Source organism: Lampris incognitus, chromosome 3 (assembly GCF_029633865.1).
Source record: "Lampris incognitus isolate fLamInc1 chromosome 3, fLamInc1.hap2, whole genome shotgun sequence".
Classification (NCBI taxonomy): Eukaryota; Metazoa; Chordata; class Actinopteri; order Lampriformes; family Lampridae; genus Lampris; species Lampris incognitus.
Window position 1 is genome coordinate 116410453 of NC_079213.1, and position 27871 is coordinate 116438323.

The window sequence follows — 27871 nt, forward strand, 5'->3', positions numbered from 1 at the left end:
ATATGCTTAAAGCATAATACAAGTATGTGAGTGACTTTTTGGTCAACGTGGTTCCCCAAGCTCGATTCAAAAACACGAGAGCTATTGCAGAGCTCCTACTCACAAAACAACCCAAATGCTTTGGCCCTTGGCTTGGTATTTATGACATAATTTGGCCCTTGCGGAAAACTAATGTGGAACCCTGCCCTAGGCTCTGACATAGAGAATTGCCTGGATGCCTACTTATGATGTCATCAAAAAGAGACAGATCACGTGACCTAAATGCCTGCTATACAGAACTACCGGTAGGGGGGGTGATACATTTACAATTCCAATTTCCAATTTCATGTAGCAGACGCAAAGCGACGTACATCTGAGGGTTAATACAACACAAGCAAGGGTCTAGTCAGGACGCGACAACACAAGTGTAAAAAAAAACTAGGTTCAAGTTAGATAGGACATAGGTGTCCACAGACAGTCCACAAAGGCAACGGTGCATAGAAGCAAATTTTGGTAACACTTTCTATGAAGCTTGCATCTATAACATCTTATAAGTATCTATAACGCACTGAAAGTGTAGCTATAAGTCATTGTAAGATTCATTATAACCATGTATACGCCCTCACAACACCTCATAACCACCTTTATGATACATTATGTCAATTTAAAACGGATTTATGCATTACAAATGTCGTCATTAGCCTGTTTATTTGTCAAATGTCATAATGCATCATAGCCAACTTGTTTTGCTGAAGTTTTGTAGAGAGGCATAATGAGACCTCAGTGCTATTTCACAGTCTTCAACTATAGCCATTAGTCATTGTAATACACATTATAGGAAAGTATCGGCGTTATAGATGCAATAGATGCTTATAGGGCGTTATAGATGCTTATCAGGCATTATAGATGCGAGATTCATAGAAAGTGTTACCCAATTTTTTATTTTTTTAATACCGTCAAGTGTGGAGGTGTTCGAGAAAGAGCTGGGTCTTTAGCTTCTTCTTAAAGATGGAGAAGGACTCAGCGGATCGAATGGATTTAGGTAACTCCTTCCAGCACCGGGGAACTACAGAAGAGAAGTCTGGCTAGTGACTTAGGGCCCCGTTGTGGCGGAAGTGCCAGGCACCTTTCATTGGCAGAGCGTAGTGAAACGGGACCGACTGTAGATTTGAATTAGAAAGTTCAGGGAGGTGGGAGCTGTTTTAGTTGCTGTTTTGTAAGTGAGCATTAAGGTTTTGAATTTGATGTTGGCAGCAACTGAGAGCCAGTGGAGGGATATGAACAGCGGTGTGACATGTGCTGTTTTGGGTTGTTTGAAAACCAGATATGCTGCTGTGTTCTGGATCATTTGCAGAGATTTGAAAGTGCATGCAGGGAGACCTGCCAGTTGCAGCTAGAAAAACGCTATATAAAATGCAACTTGAGTGATTGACTGATTGATAGTCACTGCTTGATATAACAAGAGCCTGTACCAGGAGTTGTGATGCATGCTCAGACAGGTAGGGTCTAATTTTCCTGATGTTGTACAGGGCAAATTGGCACAACTGAGCAATCGAGGCCACGTGAACCTTAAAGGTTATTTGGACATCAATCATGACACCCAGGTCTTGGGCAGACTTTGTGGGCATGAGTTGGGTTGATCCGAGCTGGATATTGATCTTTTGTTGTAAGGATGGACTGGCTGAGATGACAAGGAGCTCGGGCTAAGATGGGTTATGCTGAAGATGGCATTCTTTCATCCATGCAGAGATATCAGCAAGGCATGATGACATGCGTGCTGAGACTTTGAGGTCATCTAACGGGAATGATAGGAAGAGCTGGATATCATCAGCATAGCAAGGTTATGAGAAACCATGGGAGTGTATGACTGCACCAAGTGAGGAGGTGTATATTGAGAAGAGGAGGGGACCGAGCACTGACCCTTGAGGTACCCCTGTGGATAAGCCATGCGGCTTGGGCACTTGTCCCCTCCAAGATACTCTAAAAGATCTTCCCGAGAGGTAGGACTTGAACCAGCGGAGGGCAGATCCTGAGATACCAAGCTCAGTGAGTGTGGAGAGGAGGATTTGGTGGTTAACCGTGTCAAAGCAGCCCACAGATCTAGCAGCAATAAAGCTGAGGACTGACCAGCAGCTCTAGCCAAACGCAGTGATTCTATTACCAACAGGAGTGCAGTCTTGGTAGAGTGACCCTGCTTAAAGCCAGACTGATTTGGATCATACAGATTGTTCTCAGAAAGGAATTCAAGAGACTTGGTTAAAATCATGCGCTCAAGTATTTTTGAAGGAAAGGGTAGGAGTGGAACTGGTCTAGTTTTCAACCTTGGCTGGGTTGAGTGTAGGTTTTTTTGAGCAGCAGGTGACCCGAGCTTGCTTAAATGCAGTGGGGAACACACGCGTTGTAAGCAAGGAGTTGATTGTGTGTGACTGCGGGGTTAAGTGTGGGGGAAATGGTCTGTAGGAGGTTGGATGGTATCGGGTCCAGTGGACAAGTAATGGGATGAGAGTCCAGCAGTAGCTTGGAGACTTCCTCCTCGGTCAGGGGAGAGAATGAGGTGAGTGAGGCACTGTTAGATGGCAGCAGCAGACACAGTTGGTCAGGCTCAGAGAACTGGTTACTGATGGCAGAAGACTTATCAGTAAAGTATTAGGCAAACATGTCAGGAGTGAGCAGAGTGGAGGTCGGAGGAGGAGGCGGATTGAGGAGTGAGTTAAAAGCAAAAAACATTTTTCGCGCATCAGTAGTGCTACAGATGTTGTTCTGATAGTAAGTGGTCTTAGCTGTTTTTAAGCTGGAAGAGAATGAATGACACTAGGAGACGCTGGTAGTCACTGAGGTCAGTGGACTTCCTGGTTTTATGCCATTTTCTCTCTGCTGCTCTGAGCCCCACCCTTTGCTCCCTAATGACCTCAGTGAGCCATGGACTGGGGGGGGGGGGCATTACGAGCAGGTTTGGATGCTAGAGGGCGGAAATTGTTAAGAGAGGAGGCTAGTGAGGAACATAGTGTGTCTATAGTGGGAGTGGAGAGAATTCATTATGAGTAGGCATGGAAGCCAAGACCTCATTGGAGAGTTGGGTCAGTGTAAGGGACCTGAAGTTTCGGTGGAAGGAGACTGTTTGTGGAGGAACATGAGGATGTTCCAGTAAGGAGGCCGTAAGTTGAATAAAGAAGTGGTCTGACAGATGTAGGGGGTTGACCTTAAGCAATTCCAAGTCAAAATCACATCAAGAGTATTGCCCGCTTTGTGTGTGGAAGGGGTGGGGACCTGTCTGAGGTCAAAGTAAGATAGAAGAGACAGGAAGTCAGTTGCTTGGGTTTTGTCAGTAAGGTTATTGATGTCTCCTATGACAATCAGTGGTGTGTCATCATCAGGAATGGCTGAGAGTAACATGTCTAGTTCGACTACAAAGTTCCCCAGTTGAAACCCTGGTGGGCGGTATATGACAACCACAAATAGCTTAATAGGAGTAGTAACCATGATTGCATGGTATTTAAAGGAGGAGTTGTTGCTTAGCGAAGAAAGCTTAGTGAATTTCCAGTCTTTGGAAATGAGGACACTCGTACCACCTCCACGCCCAACAGAACGGGGTATGTGTGAGAAAGCAAAGTCAACAGAGAGTGTGGCCGGTATGACAGTGTTTTCTGAGCGGATCCAGGTTTCAGTCAGGGCTAGTACCTGAATGTCTGACAGATTAGCAAGTGCTTGGATAAATACTGTTTTATTTACCACCAATTGGCAATTCCATAAGTCAAAAGTGAGGGAGGAGTGAGAAGAGGAGGCTTGCCTGAGTGAATAGAGGTTCTCAGGGTTGCCTTGTCTGCTCCAGATGCGATTTTTTTTGATAACATTGAATGACAGGGGTGTCTTTGTAGCACATGGTGGGTGAGGCAGGCAATGAGAGAAAATAGTAGAAAAGGGAATTACCAGTCAGTGTTCTAGCTCGGTGGATTCACACAGGTAGACTCGCAGGTCTTTACCCAATTCGTGTAAAAATAAATGACAAAATACAAATAACTGACTAATAAGGCAGCATAGAGAGAGAGCGAGAAAGTCATTTCTGAATACATTCACTCTGTATCTCGTGGGAAAACTGTTGTGGATCTTAGTGAAATTGTGCCATGTAGTTGGAGCTAGACAGACAGACAGATAGATAGACAGACAGACAGACAGACAGACAGACAGACAGACAGACAGACAGATGCCCCAGAGCTTCAGAGAAGAGGAAACAGCCGACAGAAGCTAGATGTCTTCTCCAATGGCGGTGGAATTTGTCTTCATGTAAAAGCCTCTATGATGAAGATGGCTGACGTCAGTAGAAAACTGAGCTCACTGCACATTCTTCATAGTGTTTCAAACTTGAAACCATTGACTGGACCAGAGCACATGGCATGTGGTGATGTCATAGTGGCGTGTGATGGGGTCATCACCCAGCACTGATGGTTTGAACTGCCACAGTATGAACCATAGTTCTTAATGTGCTCCCTGAAATCTCAAATGGCTGACATGATCCATATGCCCCTCAGAGCTCTAGCCAAAAAACAAAGGTCAATGAGCTGAGACACCAGCGCTGAGTTTGTCTTTTCTTTCCCGTGGTGTCCGGTGTCTGAGCGGAGATGTATTTATGTACCATTTGATTTGACAGGCCATTAAAGATAAGATAAGATGAGGTAAGATGTACTTCATTAATCCCCATGTGGAAATTCTTCCTTTGTATTTAACCCATGCCAACACACTGTAGCTAGCAGCAGTGGGCAGCCGCCTTGCAGCACCTGAGGACCAACTCCATTTCTTCTTAACTGTTATCTTGGTCAGGGGCACAGACAGGAGTACTAACCTATGAATGTCTTTTGATGACAATAAGTGTAATGGAGGACCTGTGCCCTGCTCCTTCTGCTCAATTTCCCAAGAAGCAAAACAGCTCTTAGTCCCCATCTTCCTGCTGACATGCGGGGTAATCATGTTGATGAAGAACCCTCTGGAATGTGGAATGAGACTGGGAAATGCTCTGGATGTGGAATGAAGGACCGAGATGAGATTAGGAGAGCGATATTGTTGTGTTCATCTAGTCAGCAGGAGATGTTTCAGGGGAGACAACATGGGATCCGCTTGGTAGAATATCATCAGTCAATTAAACTTAATTTACATAGCACCTTTCACACAAATTAATTGCAATTCAGAGTGCATTTCAAGGGACTGCCAAGCCATAGGATGCTAGAACTCCCATGTAGAGACTAATGCACACCAAGACAACTACAGAAGCAAAAACAAGTTAATTGATTAATACAATAAAAGATGGGTAGTTAAGATAATAAAAGATAATACAAGCAATAAAAGTAACAGTCATAGTGCGGGCCCCCGGTGGCTCACCTGGTAGTGGGGTACCACATCAGGCTGAGTCCCGACCGCGACAGCCTGGGTTCGACCCTGGCTTGACATGTCATCCCCCCAGTCCTACCTTTCCTGTCTCTCTGTCGCTATCAAATACAGGCAGAAAATGCCAGAAAATCATCTAACTAAGTAACAATGATCAAATACTACACCAAATTAATAGATTATAGTAAAACAGTAAAATGTTAAGAGAATAAAATAAATCATAATCAATAGGAGAATGTTGATGAAACAAGATGCGTTAAAATAAATAATCATGATGAAACTACAACAAGTATAAATAATAAAACCATAAAATGGTAAAACACGAGATAAGAGCCAGGCTAAATGGATGGGTTTTTACTTTATGTTTAGAAATATCAATATTTGAGCTCCTCTCTGGGGGGCTGCTCCAGCGGCTTGGAGCGTAATGACTGCAGGCAGCATCACCACACGTTTCTGTTCTGTTTGTGGAACGGCTGAAAGAGAAGAATCCAACGTCTGGTACAGTAGCAACATTACTTGGGTCGATCACACATTAAAAAAGGTCTAAGTGCATTATGACCAAATTTTCTTTTTAATTCAGTCCTATTCACTACATGTGTTGACCACAGCATGCCTCAGGCGTCTGGGTAGCGTAGCGGTCTCTTCCGTTGCCTACCAACATGGGGATCGCCGGTTCGGCCCTACAGACACAATTGGCCGTGTCTGCGGGTGGGAAGCCGGATGTGGGTATGTTTCCTGGTCGCTGCACTAGCGTCTCCTCGGGCGCCTGTTCGGGGGGGGGGGGACTGGGAGGAATAGCGTGACCCTCCCACGCGCCACGTCCCCCTGGTGAAACTCCTCACTGTCAGGTGAAAAGAAGCGGCTGGTGACTCCACATGTATGGGAGGAGGCATGTGGTAGTCTGCAGCCCTCCCCGGATCAGCAGAGGGGGTGGAGCAGCAACTGGGACGGCTTGGAAGAGTGGGGTAATTGGCTGGATACAATTGGGGAGGAAAAGGGGAAAAATAAGCCAAAAAAAACACAGCATGCGTCCTGTCAGTGTGTTGTACATCCACCAAGCAGTCTAGTGGCAGGAAATATCATTTCTCATCCAAGGCAAAATGCTTTTTAATGACCGGCTCTCACTGTGACCTGCCATGTGTTGAAGGTTGGATCCTCCTCAGCTGGACGCCTTCATCATGGACAAAGCTCTGCTGGACTACGAAGTCTCCATAGACGCTGACTGCAAACTGGCAACAGTAGGAAAACCCTTCGCCATAGAGGGTAAGACCTGTGTGTGTGTGTGTGTGTGTGTGTGTGTGAGACCATGAGAGAACTTTTTAGGTGAAGTAAACTAAACAATTGAAAAAAAATGAGAGAATTGCCTCTATTGACCACTGGCAAAATTAAATGAAACAATACTGCTGGGATAGGCTGCAGCATCCCCGCAACCCTGACTAAGGATAAGCGATTTGGCTAATGAATGAACGAATACAATGAAAGGAAGTATTGTAATTATATGAGGAGAGACGACACCCTGCTTTAACACAACACTCCACGAAGTCTTGGTCAATGCTTTGATCATGTCATGCATTGGCTACTGCAGTGTGATCCTGGCAGGCATCCCCAACAAACTTATTCACCAACTTCAACTCATCCAAAATTCTGCAGCATGGATTATTACATGACCCTGTGATGATCTGGCGGCCTGTCTAGGGTGTCCTCCCGCCTGCTGCCCAGTGACTGCCGGAATAGGCTCCAGCATTCCCGCAACCCTGAAAGCAGGATAAGCAGTTTGGATAATGCATGGGTGGATGGATGGACGAGGAGAGAACGGAGGAAAACTGACAAAATAAATGAAAGTTTAAAAAAAAAAAAACACACTGAAAAGAAGTAATAAATCCAAAACGACTGAGTAAATTCTACTGGTCTCCACAGCCGTTACAGCAGGACACCATAGAAAGACATGGAAACCAAAGACATACCATACCATAGATCAGAGGTTCCCAAATGGTGTGCTGCGGCACACAGCTGTGCCGTGAGGCAAGTCCAGGTGTGCCCTGGGATTTTGTGAAACCATACATTACTATTGCAATATACGACTAAAAAGTTATTAATGAATTTTTAATTTTCTGTCAGTATTTTGTACACACTCATTTCCCAATACAGACAAATTATCCGCCTAAAAAAATCTTTAAAAACCTTCCGTCAAAGGGAACCCCAGTGCAGTAGATGTGGGAATTATTAGAGCGTGACATATCAAAGGCCCTGATTGACAGCCAGTGTGAAGGAGGATGACAACATGAGAAATCCGTGAGGGTTAAAATGGGTTGCTTTCTTGTGCGGCGCAAACCACCACTAACTACCAGTGCAGACCACGCACCACCTACAGAAAAGAGGAACAAAACTGTCAGTAGACAGTATCACGAAAGCTACCTGTGTTATGGCTTCAGCTTGACAGGGGATGTCAACAGGCCTCAGCCCGAATGCGTCATCTGTCGGGAGAAGTTGGCTAATGCTAACATGGTGCCAAGCAAGCTGAAGAGACATTTGGAAACCAAACATCCCTTCCACATTGAGAGAGAGACTTGGCGTACTTCAAAAGAGCACGGGATCTGAACCAGAAGCAGCAAGACTGTTTGATTGATTGTGTGAAAGTGTCTGATAAGGCGATGGAGGCAAGTTATGTGCTAGCGGAGCTTATTGTAAAGCAGAAGAAACCTACACAGTAGCAGAGACACTCATCCTCCCTGCTTGCAAAAAAATTGCAGGTGTCATGCTAGGTCCAGATGCTGCAAATGTGGTATCAAACGCACCTTCGTCAGACAATACAATCAAAAGAAGAATCGATGACATGTCAGATAACATTGAGCAACAATAACTGACCGAGAAACAGCAGATGCGCGGCACATTTTCTCTACAAATAGATGAATCCACTGACATAAGTGGGGCTGCCCAACTTCTGGCAAACGTCAGGTAGGTTGATGGTGACCCTATTAAAGAGACTTTTCTCTTCTGCAAAGACATGGAAAGCCATACAATGGGCAGAGAACTATTCAGGGTAACTGATAACCATTTAAAAGAGAAAAGTCTGACCTGGGATATACGCGTCAGTCTTTGCAGAGATGGTGTGGCATGCATGACCAGGAGAGTGAGAGAATTTATTGCCAAGGTGAACACACAAAACCCAAATATTGTGACAAGCCACTGTATTTTGCATCGAGAGGCATTAGTTGCCAAAACCATGCCCCCGGAGTTGGCTGAGGTGCTGGATCAGGCTGTACAGATGGTGAATTGCATCAAATCAAGGCCCCTGAAGTCTCACCTCTTACCCAAACTGCGCTGAGATGGGAGCTGATCATCAACGCCTTATCCTTCACAGAGAGGTGCATTGGCTGCCACGAGGGAAAGTCCTGTCCCGTCTTTATGAGCTTCGAGAGGAGCTTTTGGAGTTTTCAAGTGAACACACTGTCCCACGTAAGGACAAGCTTGTGGTTGAGAGGTGGTGCGCCAAGCTGGCTAACCTTGCTGACATATTTGGGCATTTCACTGAGTTAAACGCCAAACTTCAGGGCAGGAATGAAAACATTCTGTCATCCACAGACAAGATTCTGAGGTTTTTAGGCAAGCTTACCCTGTGGCACAAGGCTTTGGAGCAGGGTTAGGGTTAGTGAGCTCCTACTGGATCAGTTTTGGTTGGCTTCTTCTTTCTCCCACTACCTACCTGCGTGAGTTGGTATTCTCTACTCTGGTTTACATGAGGAACAACAGGAGGTCTACCTACCTGTGTGAGTTGGTATTCTCTACTCTGGTTCACATGAAGAACAACAGGAGGTCACGGCTCTCTGTTGAACAGGACATGCGAGTGGCCCTCTCTTCAGTGCCACCAAGGATTGAAAAGATCTGCGAGCACCGACAGGCACGTGTCTCACTACTTTGGAATTAGGCAAAAAAATATTTATCATAGCAAATGTTTTAATGCTACAAATTTAAATTACATTTACAATTTCCGGCACGATGGTTGTATTCACGTTTTGCATGCCAATTAGTTTCATTCTCAGTGCATCTTTTTTCTGCACAATTTTAGACTAAATTTCTGTTTTCAAATTGGTGCTACTCCTGTGAATTTACTGTTTATATGCAAGTTAGTTTTTGTTCTCAGTGCATCTTGCTTAGCTTGGTCTGTAAAGAGTGACTGCATTTTGCTCGACCAGGGATGCTGCTGTCTTAGGCCAGCTCAGCTCTCCTCTCTCTCTTTCACTCACTCTCTCTCTCTCTCTCTCCCTCTCTCTCACACACACACACACACACACACTTTTTGTCTCTCTCTCTTTTCAGTTTTAATTTTGTGACCTGTCTCGTTTAAATGGTTGTGTTGCTGCTCTTTTTGATGAAATTTTACAAAGTTTAAAATGAATTATTGGCTTATTTTGTTAATAAATATTTCATGAGTCATGTAGTTGTTTGTCAAATTTTATTTGGCATTAGTTAATAAACATTTACCGAGTGATGAGTGCGATAATGGGTTATAGAGGTTATTTTGCATGGATATGAATACAGATGTGCCTTGAGATTGTGGCTTGTCCTTTGGTGGGTGTGCCTTGGCTCAGAAAAAGTCTGAAAACCACTGCCATAGATGCTTCTTACTGCCAGCTGTTTCCAGTTTCTGCCTTCGTAAGAGGCAGCTTCATGAGCTCGATAACTGCTGTTTATTTTCTTACTATCTCTTCTCTATATTCTGCCCTAACCTCTTCATTTTGTTCTGATTTAGCTATTTTCTGTGCTTAGTTAACTTATCACTAGATTCTCAATTTTTGTTTCTCATACCACTGTTGTGTTTACTAGGCAGCTTCTCGTCCTTAGTTGTTAGTAACTTTGAGCTTAGCCTAGCTTAGCAGTTAGCTCTGTTACATTCGCAGTCAAAGCAGCCTCGTTAAAATGATGGTTTGTGGTGACTGCTCCGTAGTTACAGACAGGTTGTCTCTACTAGAGAGACGTGTCCGTGAGTTAGAGCGCTGCTTTCAGCTAGGATTACGTTAGATGTGACGGGCACTCCAGATAGCCTTAGCCCCGGGCCTGACAGCAGGCCAGCTATTGTTAGCACTAGCTCACCCTTGTCGGCAGATGTGGTGGAGTTTGTCTCTGTTTACCGGCATGGGAAGGCTCGAAAGAGCAAGCCACCGGTCTTGTGGCCTGGTCTGCAGTCACCTCTCCCGACTGCTAACCGGTTTTCTCCACTCACCAGCCCTGTTGGTAGTCCTACCAGCCATCGTGCTTCTCCCCCTTCTGCCGACAGAGTAAAGCAACGCACGCTAGTGATAGGAGACTCCATTACCCACAATGTTAGATTAGCTTCGCCAGCCTTGGTTCACTGTTTACCTGGGGCCACAGTCTCCAACATAGAGGATAATCTTAGGGTGCTGGCATCACGGAGGGAGGGTCAGGGAACCCAGGCACACAGCACCACTACTTTCAGCAACATTGTTATTCATGTCGGCACCAATAATGGTAGGATGAAGCAATCTCAGAGATCACAAAAGCCAGCCTAGTCAGAATGAGTTGACCAGAAAGATGTGTCGGCATCGATTAATTGTCTCTGGTCCCTTACCTGTGAGGGGTAATGATGAGATGTACAGTAGGCTCACCTCAATGAACCGCTGGCTGGCTCGTTACTGTAATGAGTAGGGATTCAGCTTTCTTGATAACTGGCCTTCTTTCTGGGGCTGCCCTTACCTGCTGAAAGCTGACGGCATTCACCCTACTGGGGACGGCGCTGCTCTTTTCTCTAGCAATATAGATAGCTGTTTACGTTTAGTTTGACACTAGGGACTTATCATTCAGCAGGTTGCAGGTGATTGGAGAGCCTGCTAGGTTTAAATCTAATGCGGATGTGGAGTCAAGTAGTTTAGTTAGTATGTTTAGTAAGGGGATTTCTGATAGTGTAGATTATCAGACTGGCAGCTTGGTCTATAACATTGAGACTGTCTCCCTTCCCTGCTGTATTGCTCCCAAGCTCTCCTCTCCTAAATTTGCGACTCACAATAATCTAATAATCTTTCCTACCACTGGTGGTGGTGAAATGTGCAACGAAGTACCTAATAATCTATAGAACCAAACATCTAATGTTATCAAAAGTGTGAAGTGCATCCGGGTAGTGTAGTGGTCTATTCCGTTGCCTACCAACATGGGGATCGGCAGTTCGAATCCCTATGTTACCTCTGACTTGGTCGGGCTTCCAATTGGCTGTGTCTGCGCACTCATCAGATGCCAAGTTGGCTATGATATAGCCAACTTGGCAGGAACATGACGCACGAAACAGGTTTGTTTAAACAACAAACAAACAAATGCAAATCAATAGCTCCGATGGCGACGGGCGTGGCTGGACATCGGAGCACAGGAGAGCCACTCATATCTATGGCTCTGTTAGCGACAGGCGTATATAGCATTAAAACTTTTTCCTGTATCCGTGTTGAGATATATAAATAGAAACTATATTCTATATATATATATATATTAAATATATATATATATATATAGAGAGAGAGAGAGAGAGATATCTATATTATATATATATAGAGAGAGAGAGAGAGAGAGAGAGAGAGAGAGAGAGAGAGAGAGAGAGAGAGAGAGAGAGAGAAAGAGAGAGCAGATGAAGTGATAGAGAACTGGCTGAGGATGTTCAGGTTTGGTTTCTGAGCTGCATGTTTCCTAATTTTCAGCGCTGGCCTGTGGATGACCTTGGAAAATAAAATGGTAATTGAGGTGTTGCTCTCCTCAGTCGTCTGTCCTCGCCATTAATTGCCTTTCCTTACCTTTCTTCCAGCTTTCTCTGTCTGTCTGTTTTTCTGTCACTCTCCTCTAGCTGTCTCCGTATTTGTGTTTCTCTCTGTCTTTCTCTGTGTGGTAAATTCATCCCTCCGTCCTCTAAATGTTGTCTGTTCTTCTGGCTAAATGCACCTTAAAATCCTAGCTAACAAACAGGAGAGAGTTCTTTTCCAATATGCCATTCCTGCAGCCTGCCAATTAAAGCCATGTATAAATCCAAATTTGACGAGTCCCTGGTGTGAAAACAAAGTGCTGGTGGACATCACCTGAAACAGACTCAGAGACACCAGGTTCACATGATGGTCTCCAGCCATACTTCAGAAATGTATGGTTGTGGCTAGATGGGGTACAGCCACAGACGGAAGTGATGCAAAATCTTGCCGGGCGTATTTCATTGCTATGGCACTAGCTAGCCTAGCTAACCTGCTGAGAGGCATGGCGGCAAATTCAGAAGAAGCCCACGAAGGCTATTTTCACAGTTTCCCTTCACGTAGATCTTTTGAGGGGATTTAAAATATATATATATATATATATATATATATATATGAGGAGGACACATTGACAAAATTTGTTGTTGTAATGTATTGGGACTTATGTTAATGCGCATGCTCTCTGGTTAGTCTTTGATGGGGGGCTCTCGCGAGGCGAGACTAGGAAGGAAGGTTAAGTATGAGCCGAACTGGAGGAAACGCAGATGTAGCCTGATGGCTGGGTATCCTAACTTTGCTAAGTTCTAAGTAAAGAGTTCGTTTACAACCAATGTCTCTCTTGTCTCTAAGTCGAATCCTACACTGGCGACGAAGCAGATCCGAACTCCAACAGTTCTGAACAGTTTATTGATGGAAATCAGCAACCTCCGATATTCTACTACAGCTTTGAGGAATCTGTGAGTAGCCTAACGACATCACCATGACCGCGCTGGGTCGCATAGAAGAGTTTGATGAAGGCTCCGGCAACGCCATTGAGGAGTATATTGAGAGACTGGAATGTTTTTTCCTGGCAAATGGAGTAGATGGGGAGGAGAAGAAACGCGCTATTTTGCTTAGCGTCTGTGGTGCTGCAACATATTCTACACTACGTTCGATGGTCGCTCCCATCCTTCATATGGCCGTCACCTATGAAAACTTAGTATCGGCCTTGAAGCGCCACTACAGTCATCCTCCTTCACAAATTGTTCAGCATTTTCAGTTTCACAATTGCAAACAAAAGCAAGGCCAAGGAATCTCCAGCTACATTGCTGAACTCCGTAAACTCTCAGTGCATTGCGCTTTTGGTGACCAACTGGAAGCCATGCTGTGTGACAGAATTGTCTGTGGGGTTCTGGATGAAGCGCTGCAGCGCCGCCTGCTGGCTGAAAAGGAACTCACATTCAAAGCAGCAGAGGAGAAAGCCCTTGCAGCGGAAACAGCCACGTTAAATGCGCGAATACTACAATCAAACCAGCTGGGACCACCACAGACGGCAGAAGTTCATCAGACTGCACAAAGTCAAACCGTTTTGAAAGTGAAACAAACAGTAGCAGAAGGTGGTGCAAAGCCATGTTTTCGTTGTGGAGGCACACACAACCAACAACATTGCAAATTTACCTCTGCTGTATGCCACTATTGCAAAAAAAGGGGGCACATTTCTCGTGTTTGTTTTAAAAAGAGCAGGGATGTCGCATCAGCAGATTCTTCTGACACAGTTCCTCAAGCCGAACAACACACTGTTAGGCAACAAGAAGAGGAATATGACATTTACACCATGGGCAGGCAGCTGTATGCTCACGTAAAAAAGCCATATCAAGTCACTGTGATCCTGAATAACAAAACACACGTAATGGAGGTGGACTCTGGAGCCGCATGCTCCTTGATCAGTGAGGGCAGTTACAACACCTTGTGGCCTGACCAGCCGCCTTTACTGCACAATGACAGTAGTGTGCTTAGACAATGGTCCCAAGCAGAACTACGAGTTACTGGGAAGATTTTTGTGGATGTGCAGTATCAAGGCAATAACAAGACCTTACCACTGATTATTGTTCAAGGTCAGGGGGCAAGTCTACTGGGCAGGGACTGGTTTGAGGCACTGGGCATTTCTGTAATGGGGGTGCGCCGGGTATGCTTACAATCCGTGGAGTCCATCTTAACGGAATATGCAGAAGTCTTCCAGGACCTCGGGGCTTCACGAACCCCTCCAGTTGCTATTGATATTAATATGACAGCATCACCCAAGTTTTTTAAAGCACGTTCGATGCCCTTTGCCCTTCGGCCAAAGCTAGATGAGGAGCTTGACAAGCTAGTAGCTCAGGGTATTTCTGAACCCATGAGACACTCAAGGTGGGCCACACCCATCGTACCAGTAGTTAAAAAGGATGGCAGCTCAAGAATTTGCGGTGACTGTCGCTGCACTGTGAATACAGTTGTGAAACCTGATGTATACCCCATTCCTACGGTGGCTGAACTGTTTTCCAGACTGGCAGGGGGGGGGGTGCTTTTCAGTAAATTGGACCTCAAACAAGCTTACCAGCAGCTGGTGCTGGACGACGAGGCTGCAGAGCTTCTCACTATAAATGCCCATCGCGGGCTGTTTCGGGCCCGCCGCCTGCAGTTTGGAGTATCGACAGCTGTGTCCTTATTTCAGCGTTTCATGGATACACTCCTCGCCGGTATACCAGGCGTGCAACCGTACCTGGATGATGTCTTAATAGCGGGAAAGACTGTTGACCAGCACAATGACCGTCTTCGTGCAGTGCTGGAATGATTCGCAGAAGCAGGATTGCGGCTACAGAAGGAGAAGAGTGTGTTTACTGCTGACCAAGTTGAATTTTTAGGTTTTCGTGTGGACAAGGATGGCGTGCGGCCGACTATGGAGAAAGTTGAGGCTATTCAGAAGGCGCCTTCACTCCGGAACAAAACGGAGCTTCAGTCATTCCTAGGCCTACTCAATTTTTACAGCTGTTTTTTGCCAAACAAGGCTACCATCTTAGAACCACTGCAGGATCAGTCTGCACCGTGGCAGTGGACTGACGCACATGAAAAAGCTTACACTGTTGCAAAACAACTGCTTCAGACTGATGGCGTGCTCACGCACTATGACGAAACAAAGCCATTAGCCGTTGTTTGTGACGCTTCGCCTTATGGCTTGGCGACGCTGCTCTTCCATATGGAGTCCAATGGCCGGGAGGCTCCCATCGTCTTTGCCTCGAGGACACTATCCTCCACTGAAAGAAATTATGCCCAAATAGATAAGGAGGCCTTGGCGGTCATTTTTGCGGTAAAAAAATTTCACCAGTACCTTGCTGGTCGCCACTTTGTGGTTTTTACTGACCACAAACCTCTTTTGGGCCTGCTACACCACTCTTAAGCCCATGCCACCTGTGCTGTCCCCACGCATGCTACGCTGGAGTGTTCTTCTTGGGGCCTACGATTACAAACAGCTAGCAAATGCCGATGCCCTCAGTCGCTTACCACTGCTCGCTGGTATGCATGAGACCCCTCCACCCATGGAGGTGCTCTTACTGGAAATGGCGCCAGAAGCCCCACTGAATGCAAAACACATTGCCGCCCTTACTCGAAAGGATCCAGTTCTGTCTCGAGTGCTGCGCTGGGTCCTGCATGGCTGGCCAGTGGATACACCTGACAGCCGTTTCAAGCCATTTTTCACCCGGTGCCATGAACTGTCCGTACACAAGGACTGCCTATTATGGGAGTCGTGTAGTTATTCCCAACCTGGCGAGGGAGGAGGTACTAGCCATGCTGCATGATGCACACCCAGGCATTGTGCATATGAAGGGCCTGGGGACTTTGCTAAGTTCTAAGTAAAGAGTTCGTTTACAACCAATGTCTCTCTTGTCTCTAAGTCGAATCCTACAGTTGTATCGACAAAAGACGAGGCTTTTGGTCAGGAGGGGTAGTTTCCATCGCTAGCTAATGTTAATTATCTAGCTAGTTAGCATAGCTAACCTCCTGTCAGTACCTGGCAAACAGGGAAGCCAAAGATCCATGACAATAAAAATGTTCAACACATAATTTTTTGGTTTTCTTTCTAACATTTCATGCTCCACGAAGGTAACAATGCTCAGTGCGAGTCCACGAGATGCAGCCAGTACTCCATTTGTGTAACAGAGATGCGCTACACGATCAGGCAAGCACAGCAACATCTCTGAATTCCTCAACCCGCTCTCCACTAAAACACAGTTTAAGGATTTTTCGCAAATTTATTAAAAATTAAAAAACTGAAATATCCTATTTACATAAGTATTCACCCCCCTTTGCTGTAACACCTTAAAATAAGCTCAGATACATACAATTTCTCTGAGAGACCACACTAAAGGTTAAATGGAGACCACCTGTGTTAAATTGTAGTGATTCTAATTATTTCAGAATAAAATCAGCCGTTCTTCAGTATAAGAGGATGCAACACACACAAGAAACCCATTTGTCAGTCATCATCAATTTTTAAAAAAAAATGCATGGACCCGTAGACGCAAAACAACCAACAGAATAGACCACCTGCCATATTTCAGTCTAGGCATGGGGTCTATTTCATTCATGCCAGTGAGGTGAAACTGATGTTGAAATAGACCCCATGCCTAGACTGAAATATGGCAGGTGGTGTTTTGTTTTGTGTCTACAGGTCCATCCATTTTTTTAAAAAATGGATGATGACTGACTAATTTTTTTGGATTAGTTTTGTGTCTACATGTCCTGGAGGACCTTTTAAGATAGATGGCATCATGAACACCAGTATTTCCCAAGACATTAAAAAAAAAGAATACCCCCTCCCCTCCGAAGGAGGTTAGGCTGGGAGTGGTCATGGAATCCACCAAAATGACTCTACTGCATGAGTAGTGGTCATGGAATCCACTGAAATGACTCTACTGCAACCTTGATCCACATATAAAGACAAAGCCCTGTTGGTTGTTCCAAAGTCTAGGCTGAAAATGTTAGGTGATCATGTTTTCTTGAGCACAGCTGCTAGGCTCTGGAACAAGCCTCCTTTGGAAATTAGATCAGCTGTGTCATTGTCCTCTTTTAAAACCCAACTTAACACACATTTTTATAGAATAAACTTGAATCTCATTTGTTCTTTCTTTTCTTAACAGTCCTATTTTGTTTTGCTTGATATTTTATTAATTTATTTTTATTTTATGATCCGTTATATTGCAGTCTGTAAAGTAATAAATTATTATCTTGATATCAATCAAGATAATAATTTATTACTTGGCTGAACCATGCAAGGTATGGCAGATAACGGATGGTAATCAATGTAGGACTGTTTTACTTCAAAAGACCACATTGGGCATGTAACTTTAGCAGGACAAATGTTTGGTTATACGGTGTCCAAGCACTGGCGATGAATCTGATACGTTGTAGTTTATTTCCCACCCCTCACTCCTGGCGGAACGTGGCAAACACGATTACTTAATAGGGACAAATGCACAGAATTAACATTTTAAATGTAATGTTATCTCTATGGATAAATAGCTACAGTGTCGCAGACACTAGCTAATGTTAGCTACCATTTGATATAGACTTAGCTGGCTTGCTAGCATTGGGAAGCAGTATCTACACACAAGCAACAGTGATATTTCATTTAAAATACACAATTACCAGTTTTTATCAAGTGAAATTGTAGTTATTTTAAGTAAAACTAATTCATCCCACTCATCATTCATCTATCTTTAAAAACCAAAGTCCAAACTCGCGGTCGCTCAGGAGGTTAGCTAGGCTAGCTATCGCCACAGCAACCAAATACGCCGGGCGAGATTTTGCGTCACTTTGTCCGTGGCTGTACCCCATCTAGCCACAACCGAAATGTATGTCATATATCAGCATGGAAGAAATGTTAATTAAAGCTACAGTCCTGAATCTCCTGGTTTTACTGGACCAGTGTATTTCCTATGTAGGTGTTGGTAAAGTTTTGATAAGGTGTTGGTGAGGTGTTTGGTTGGTAAGGAGTCCTATGTAGGTGTTGGTAAGATTTTTGTGAGGTGTTGGTAATGTGTTGGTGAGGTGGTTGGTTTGGTAAGGTGTCCTATGTATGTAGATGTGGATGAGGTTTTGGTAATGTGTTGGTGAGGTGTTGGTAAGGTGTTGGTGAGGTGGTTGGTTGGTAAAAGAGTCCTATGTAGGTGTTGGTGAGGTGTTGGTAAGATGTTGGTAAGGTGTTGGTGAGGTGGTTGGTTGGTTGGGAAGGTGTCCTGTGTAGGTGTTGGTGAGGTGGTTGGTTGGTAAGGTGTCCTATGTAGGTGTTGGTGAGGTGTTGGTAAGGTGGTTGGTTGGTTGGTAAGGAGTCCTGTGTAGGTGTTGGTGAGGTGGTTGGTTGGTAAAGTGTCCATGTAAGTGTTGGTGAGGTGGTTGGTTGGTTGGGAAGGTGTCCTGTGTAGTGTTGGTGAGGTGGTTGGTTGGTAAGGTGTCCTATGTATGTGTTGGTGAGGTAGTTGGTTGGTAAGGTGTCCTATGTAGGTGTTGGTGAGGTGTCAGTAAGGTGTTGGTAAAGAGTCCTGTTTAGGTGTTGGTAAGGTGTTGCTGAGGTCATTGGTTGGTTGGTAAGGAGTCCTATGTAGGTGTTGTTGAGGTATTGGTGAGGTGGTTGGTTGGTAAGGTGTCCTATGTAGGTGTTGGTGAGATGGTTGGTTGGTTGGTTGGTTGGTAAGGTGTCCTATGTAGGTGTTGGTGAGGTGTTGGTTGGTTGGTAAGGAGTCCTATGTAGGTGTTGGTGAGGTCATTGATTGGTTGGTAAGGAGTCCTATGTAGGTATTGGTAAGGTTGGTAAGGTGTGCTGTGTAGGTGTCGGTGAGGTCAGTGTTGAGCTTCATTCAAAATGAATGAGAGTCAACAGGGCTGTTGTGTCAGAAACAAACATAAAACTTGGTGGAACCTGAGTTTTACTTATTGATATAGGTGATCTGTTGGTGAAGATCTTTTGCCAGCTTGTTCTGTCATATCTGCTGGTTAGACGCTGTCCTGCAGGCTGGAACAGCTGGTAAAGACAGAACCAGCACTAAAATGGGCAAGATTTTCTTTGGGGGCCCTCTTTACTTTGCCCAGAGCTAAGAACTATGAAAGGAACTATAAAGTATTTATGTAGTTTAGCTATACATATAACTATATGAAACCATTATGTCTTTTATGAGGACAACATGACAACCCATTGAGATTGTACTACCATATTGTGGCAAGAACATTCCAGCAATCTCTAAAGTGGACAGAACCCTTGCATTACATTAATACACAAAACACATATTTGCAGAGGAGGCGCTAGTGCAGCAACCAGGACACATACCCACATCCAGCTTCCCACCCTCAGACACGGCCAGTTGTGTCTGTAGGGACGCCTGACCAAGTCAGAGGTAACATGAGGATTGGGCGTTCCAACATTTTTCATTTCACACTCTGGATGTGGACCAGAGATGACAGACGCTGGTCACCGTAGACTGTTTTGCTGCAGCTGAAAGAAGGGATTCAGACACCAGGAAACTGTCCCGTAACACCTGAAAACCAGAATTCTGATCAGCACCTCATAATGTGTCAATACCAGACCTCACGCTGTAGACAATACAGGATATCCATTCATGTTTTTTTTCTGTTTGTTAGTTTTTAATTGTATGTCCTTGTTTCCTATGTATCTCAGCCCTTCTCTTCATCCTGCTTGTGAGTCAAACACATGATGAAAGTGAAGTTTGACTGACTGAATGGTCTGTAACTGTGTTTTAACCACAGCATTTAAAGCTTGACCTTGCTGTGTGTGTGTCCAGGTTATGGGATCGGTCTGCCGCAGAACTCCCCGCTCAGCTCCAACATCTCCGAGTTCATCGGCAGGTACAAGTCCGATGGATACATGGACATGCTGCACGACAAGTGGTACAAGGTGGTTCCATGTGGGAAGAGGGTCTTCGCCGTCACCGAGGTGTGTGTGTGTGTGTGTGTGTGTGTTCAAGTCTATTTATCACATGTACAGAAACAGCTGAAACACAAACAGTTGCTGGTAATGAATTGCTTTGGCTTTGACTCTCAGCGGCATGAGGTTAAAACTGGCAATAAACTAGGGGAGTGCACAGATCTTCACCAGGTGTATCTCCCCTTTCCCGGTGCTCGGACTTAGGCGAAAAACCAGCTGAGGAGTTAGCAGTCAGTTGCAGTATAAAACAGGTTTTTCAAAGGTTTTGAATCACCACAACCAGGAGCGGTGCTTGATCATACAGTCATAACTGTGCACAAACACTGTCAGGCCGCCAGGCCCAGCAGTGCAGAGGTTAGCAGCAGACACCGCCAGAAAAACTAGCGTTTTTTCCTGCCACTGTAGCTCAAGTTAAGTTAAGGTCATTTTTATTATCCCCAAGGGGCAATTTGTTGCACAGCCAACAGTAAAAACAATCAACATCAACGATCAACTACACAATTCACACAAAGGAACATAGAATTACATGATGTTATTCCAGAAGAAGAAGAAGAAAGCCACTTTATTTTGTCATTGTACAGTTGTACACTTACAACTAATGTGTTCTCTGCATGTAACCATCCTATTGTACAGGTGCAGTGGGCAGCTGCAGCACCCGGGGACCAACGCCAGTTCTTCTTTCCATTGCCTTGCTCAGGGGCACAGGCAGGAGTATTAACCTAACATGCATGTCTTTGTGATGGTGAGATGGGGAGAACATACAAATTTCAGAAGGCCAATAGCAGCAGGGAGAATTGAATTCTTAAATCTGCTGGTCCTGCATCTTGGCAGATTATATCTGCGACCAAATGGAAGCAACCTCGACTCACTGAACAGTGGGTGACTTGGGTCAGCAAGAACTGACTGAACCTTCTTTGTGACTGACTTTGTACACATGGGAGGGGTCATTTAGGTTTGTACCTGCAATTTTCTTACACAACCTAACAATTCCTCCTAACCTGTTCCTGTTTTTCAAGGTAAGTGACCCAGACCAGCAAATAAAAAAGAAGGTTGGAGCAGACTCAATAGGACTTCCGGCCCAGATGTAGGACAGAGTAGCTATGCAAGAGGTCTTTCCCGAACAAATTACTTTTTTTTCCCTGAAAAAACACCGTTTCTTGTTTTATTTTTATCCCACACTTGTCTTAACGCAATTGCCACTCGAACTACTACAGACCTATGGGGAAAAAACAACCAAAGCCAATTCCTGAGATTTCAAGCACTACAGGTCTGTCAGAAAGTTTGGGAAACATGGCTGCCGATATGGGACTTGTTTCAGCCTCCCTTCTAATCTCTGAACTCAACAAGCTCAGAACAAGCCTCTCAACTGAACTGACAACTGCCCTGTCTCCATTTCAAGCTTCACTTGATGCATCCGTCTTACTTCAGACAACGGGAAAGCTCTCACTACCACTGAAGCTTGCCTTACGGATCACAGTCACGGGATAACATCAAGGAGGCGGCACTCACTGAGGTAGCAACTGAAAACGCTTACCTTAAGGCTAAAGTGGATGACTTGGAGAATCGCTCTCAGCATCAAAACATTTGTATTGTTGGTCTGCCTGAAAGCGCTGGACCACCATCCATTAAGTTTGTTTCCGAGCTCCGATGGGCAACAGCCTTTTCAAGAAGCCCCCGGGGCTAGACAGAGCACATGGGTCTCTGCACCCGTAGTCCGCTTCCATCAATTCCAGGATAAGGAGCGCTGGGTGAGAGTGAAGGGTCAGGTGCTCTACCAGGGCAAGAAAGTATTTTTCTTGAATGACTTAAGTGCTAACCTGGTGAAGAAGCAGGCCGTGTTCAAAGACGTGAAGTCGTCCTTTTATAAGAAAGGCGTCAAGCTCTGTATACAACATCCAGCTGGCCTCCGTGTGGTTTTTGAGGGCAAAACGATCAGCTTTGACACTCCAGCAAAGGCTGAGGAATTCTACTCAAGGAACATAGACTCGACCTGAGCTAACCAGACAGGCTGAACGTCAGTCAGTAAACTCAGAACGTTTGGATAGAACCGGACTGTGCTGAATCTCACACTGTAACTGGCCGCTCATGTGATCTGGACTGATCCCGTGTGAGTCTTCTATGTTGTTTACATGTTCTCCGGTGAGCAGTGTGCTGTTGTTTAAAGTTTGGCCGGCTGGCTGGCAGTGTTTAGCCAGAAAGGCTAGCCTATGCTAGACAAAGCTGACGATGCCAGCGATATTATTTTCTGTTCTGTGTTGTAACCCACATATTGATCTAAACTGGATCACTGTAAATGTTTTTATGAAGGGTCTTTGTATGGTTAACAGGGTTGGCTTCAACTTAGGCAGTTATCATGATGCTTAAGGCACAGTTTAATTATTTCAAGTGGGGCAGTACCACCTATTTGCCACAGACCAGGCCAGTTCTCTACACTTGTTTCGAACTGATGTATAAATGAAGTTTAATTATTTTAACTCATTCATTCATGTGTTTTACTTTTACATGTTACACAAGTTAGTGTAAGTGCTGCATTGGGTGTTCTCTCAGTGTGGTGTAGCTAGTTCACCATTTGGGAGCCTCCTCAGGAGCATTGAGTACTGGATAGGGAGTTTGTAGTACAGGAAGTTGTGCAGTTATAGATGCCTGCTGTTGGCCTCGTTTGGGGAGGTAAACATAGGACTGGGATTTTTCCTTTTCCTCTGGGTCAGTGTTCGAGGAAGGGGTTACGAGGGTTGTCAGGGTGCCGGTTGCCTTTAAAAATCACACTGAACGGAAGCTTTACACTGACATTCATTTTGGCAGAGGTTTGTTGGACTTTTGTTTCCTTTGTATTTGATGTCCTGCATACAAGTCACACAACATCCAAGTGGTCTTTTTCATGTTACATTTACACTTCATTCCATATTTTGTCAACACTAACACCAGTGGCTGAGTCCGGTAACATTGGGAAGGGGCCTGTCAGGCTGATCCCACGGAACGTGAAAGGTTTGAATGGGCCAGTAAAGCGGACAAGGCTGTTGTCACATCTGAAGGGACTGCAGACAGATATAGCATTTCTACCAGAAACACATTTACATGACTTAGACCAGAACCAACTATGTAAATCTTGGGTGGACCAGATCTTTCACTCTAAATCTAATACTAGTCCAGAGGTACAGCCCCCGTCTTTCCCGCTGACATTATTCCTGACCCACAGGGTCGTTATATTATAGTAACTGGGTCCCTGTCCCAAACGCCAGTTATACTAGTTAATGTCTTCGCCCCCAACTGGGATGATGCTGAATTTGTGACCAAACTCTGTTCTCTTTTTCCCAATCTCAATACTCACTATTTAATCCTAGTCCTAAAATGCACCCCCCTCTAAAATGTCCAAAGCCATATCCTCATATGTGACCCAAGGGAATGTGTGGCTCCATGGAGATTTCCTTACCTAAAGACTAAAGACTTTCCTTCTGTTCTCATGGGCATGGCTTGTACACTAGATCGTTGTCACTGACAAGACACTTCTCTCTTTTCTTACATCAGTACAACGTAAAGCCATGTGATCTCGGATCATGCCCCTCTCTTACTTGAATTGTCCCTCCCATCTGCTGCCATCCAACACCCTCTATGGAGACTAAATTCCTCTCTATTAGGGGCGTCCGGGTGGCGTGGCGGTCTATTCCATCGCCTACCAACACGTGGATCGCTGGTTCAAATCCCCGTGTTACCTCCAGCTTGGTCGGGCGTCCCTACAGACACAATTGGCCGTGTCTGCGGGTGGGAAGCCGGATGTGGGTATGTGTCCTGGTCACTACACTAGCGCCTCCTCTGGTTGGTCGGGGCACTTGTTCGGGGGGGAGGGGGAACTGGGGGTAATAGCGTGTTCCTCCCACGCGCTACGTCCCCCTGGTGAAACTCCTCACTGTCAGGTGAAAAGAAGCAGCTGGTGATTCCGCATGTATGGGAGGAGGCTTGTGGAGTCAGTTTTATTTGTACAGCCTTTTTCTGCCTTTGTTGAGCCGTGATGTTCTCCTACGCATCTGTCAAGCTACATGTGTGCAAAGGGTCTGCTCTTTGATTTCTCTGTGAAATTCAAAAGACGGATTGATCAAAAATAACACCAAGATTCTTGGTTTTGGAACTCTGGGAGATCACGCAGTGGCCCAGAAGTACCATTTCTTGGTCATAAAGGTGACTTTGTCTTGTAGGGCCAGTAACCAGCAGCTCAGTTTATCAGAATCAAGTAGTAAGATGGCATCCAGTGTTTCACTGCAGACAAGCGTGCCTCCAGATGCTGGTATGAGTATGACTGACTTGACGGGTACATACAGCTGGCTATTTAGAAAGAAAGACACTTTATTTGTCATTGTAAGCAAAGCATGCAACCAAACACCTCCTGTGCATTTAAGCCACCCTACGGTATAGCAGCAGTGGGCAGTTCAGCGCCCAGGGACCAACTCCAGATCTTTTTTCCCCCTTTGCTTTGGTCAGGGGTGCAGGGGGGAGTCTTGACCCCAACATAATGTATCTGCTCATATGAGCGTAGCAGTGGAATGATTCCATAGTTCTTCATGATGCGGCCCAGACGAGATGTGAAGGGAGCATCGCAGAGGACCAAGAACTGAATACTGGGGTGCAGAGCAATCCCATGTAAAATGTCTATGGAAGATTGTGTGTGTGTGTGTGTGTGTGTGTGTGTGTGTGTGTGTGTGTGTGTGTGTGTGTGTGTGTGTGTGTGTGTGTATATACAGAGTAGCTCTGCTCTTACAGCTTTACTTTGCCTTCTTATCGGCTTTTTGTTAAATTACACTATCTACTACTAGTACTACCACTTTCGGCTGCTCCCGTTAGGGGTTATATTACACTATAACTAGCAGTATTACGGTGTATTAGTAGTTGTATTAGTATTGTTTTTAGTAGCACTAGTAGTAGATAGCATATCAGCATTCATAGCATTAGTAGTAGAATCAGTTGTAGGGGTTAACAGTAGTAGTAGTACTAGTACATTTCATAACTTAGCTTATACATGAATTACCTCACTGACAGTTTAAAAAGCCAGTTATCTTTGGTTTGGCTGCCCATTCTGACTGTATTGTAGAAGTCAGTAGGTGAAGAGTTACTGCCCCCTGGTGGACTATCCTCAGTATAACACTATTGTAGAAGTCAGTAGATGAGTTTTTTTTTTTTTCTGTTTTCCCCCTTTTTCTCCCCAGTTGTATTCGGCCGATTACCCCACTCTTCCGAGCTGTCCCGGTCTCTGCTCCACCCCCTCTGCTGATCCAGGGAGGGCTGTAGACTACCACATGCCTCCTCCCATACATGTGGAGTCACCAGCCGCTTCTTTTCACCTGACAATGAGGTGTTTCACCAGGGGGACATAGCGTTGGGAGGATCCCACTATTCCCCCCAGTCCCCCCTCGCCCCTGAACAGTCAAGTCAAGGTCAAAGTGTCTTTATTGTCCCTTGCAGGGAAAATGAGTTTGCAGCCAGTATAAAAACTCTCACACAAACACAAAACATACAAACACCAAGGCAGAATTGACAACAGGACATAGTGGGCAAGGGGAACGGAAGTAGATGAAATATAAAATCTAAAAAAATATAAAATATACAGACCAAGGAAACTGGCGAAGTGCAGACAACAGATGAATACTATCTACTATTTAACAATTGGATGGCAGTGGAACAGACACCCTGACCGACCAGAGGAGACGCTAGTGCAGCGACCAGGACACATACTCACATCCGGCTCCCCACCCGCAGACACGGCCAATTGTGTCTGTAGGGACGCCCGACCAAGCCGGAGGTAACATGGGGATTCAAACTGGCGATCCCCATGTTGGTAGGCAACGGAACAGACCGCTACGCTACCCGGACGCCCCTCAGTAGATGAGGAGTTACTCCCTCCTGGTGGACTATCCTCAGTATAACAGACTTTGTTGTAGAAGTCAGTAGATGAGGAGTACTGCCTCCTGGTGGACTATCTCAGTATAACAGGCCGGTGTGACTGACTGTCCTGTGCCTCCCTGCAGACCCTACAGATGGGGATTCGTCATTTTTCGGGTCTCTTTGTGTTGCTGTGTGTCGGTGTGGCCGGAGCGCTGCTGATGCTGGCCGGAGAACACGCCTTCTACCGGCTGGTGCTGCCACACATCCGCCGCCGCCGCCGGTTCCAGTACTGGCTTCATACCAGCCAGGTGGGTGGCTGTGGACAAGTGATATTTTTAGTTTGGATACTTGATCTATTACAACTTGACCTTTGACCTCTCTGTGGTGTGTTTGTGGCCATCAGGGTTCAGAACTGTGTCCTCCTGAGATGATGATGTTCCTTCTCTCCATATAACGTCATGTTAAGTGAACAGGAAACTGTTCGGCTGTAATCCAAATACACAAAACAGCTACGATCAATACAGTGACGCTACATCTGTCATTTATTTTACATATGACCCAGTGCATCATGGGATGCTCATGATTACATCCTGCAGAGAACACTCTCACAAATAGTCCTGTGGTCGTCTGTGGTTCAGTACAGGATTAAACTCCAGCTGGGCTTCATCAGGTGGATACGCTTTTTTATATTCAACTGCCTTTACACAGTGAGCTAAAATATCCCCACGTACCCCAACACAGATCACCCTCATCACACCCCAACACAGGTCACCCTCATCACACCCCAACACAGGTCACTCCTGTCACACCCCAACACAGATCACCCTCATCACACCCCAATACAGGTCACCCTCATCACACCCCAACACAGGTCACTCCTGTCACACCCCAACACAGATCACCCTCATCACACCCCAACACAGGTCACCCTCATCACACCCCAACACAGGTCACTCCTGTCACACCCCAACACAGATCACCCTCATCACACCCCAATACAGGTCACCCTCATCACACCCCAACACAGGTCACTCCTGTCACACCCCAACACAGATCACCCTCATCACACCCCAACACAGGTCACCTTCATCACACCCCAACACAGGTCACTCCTGTCACACCCCAACACAGGTCACTCCTGTCACACCCCAACACAGGTCACCCTCATCACACACCAACACAGGTCACTCCTGTCACACCCCAACACAGGTCACCCCTACCATACCCCAACACAGGTCACCCATACCACATCCCAACACGGGTCACTCCAATCACACCCCAACACAGGTCACCGCTACCACACCCCAACACAGGTCACCCTCATCACACCCCAACACAGGTCATCCTTATCACACCCCAACACAGGTCACCCCTACCATACCCCAACACAGGTCACCCCTATCACACCCCAACACGGGTCACCCCTATCACACCCTAACACAGGTCACCCCTATCACACCCTAACACAGGTCACACCTATCACACCGTAACACAGGTCACCCTCATCACACCCTAACACAGGTCACACCTATCACACCCTAACACAGGTCACACCTATCACACCGTAAAACAGGTCACCCCTATCACACCCTAACACAGGTCACACCTATCACACCGTAACACAGGTCACCCCTATCACACCCTAACACAGGTCACACCTATCACACCCTAACACAGGTCACCCCTATCACACCCTAACACAGGTCACACCTATCACACCGTAACACAGGTCACCCCTATCACACCGTAACACAGGTCACACCTATCACACCCTAACACAGGTCACCCCTATCACACCCTAACACAGGTCACACCTATCACACCATAACACAGGTCACCCTCATCACACCCTAACACAGGTCACACCTATCACACCCCAACACAGGTCACCCCTATCACACCGTAACACAGGTCACCCCATCACACCCCAACACAGGTCACCCCTATCACACCGTAACAC

The 27871-nt window shown here is 45.6% G+C and overlaps 1 protein-coding gene across 1 annotated transcript in view; it reads left to right on the forward strand.

Moving 5' to 3' along the window:
- Nucleotides 1-27871, forward strand: part of grin3bb (glutamate receptor, ionotropic, N-methyl-D-aspartate 3Bb) — a 142568-nt gene that overhangs the window by 106817 nt on the left and 7880 nt on the right. The window contains exons 5-7 of the mRNA XM_056276942.1: nt 6503-6618; nt 19898-20049; nt 26055-26219. Of these exons, the coding sequence (XP_056132917.1) occupies nt 6503-6618; nt 19898-20049; nt 26055-26219 (433 nt within the window). The remainder of the gene's footprint in view (nt 1-6502; nt 6619-19897; nt 20050-26054; nt 26220-27871) is intronic.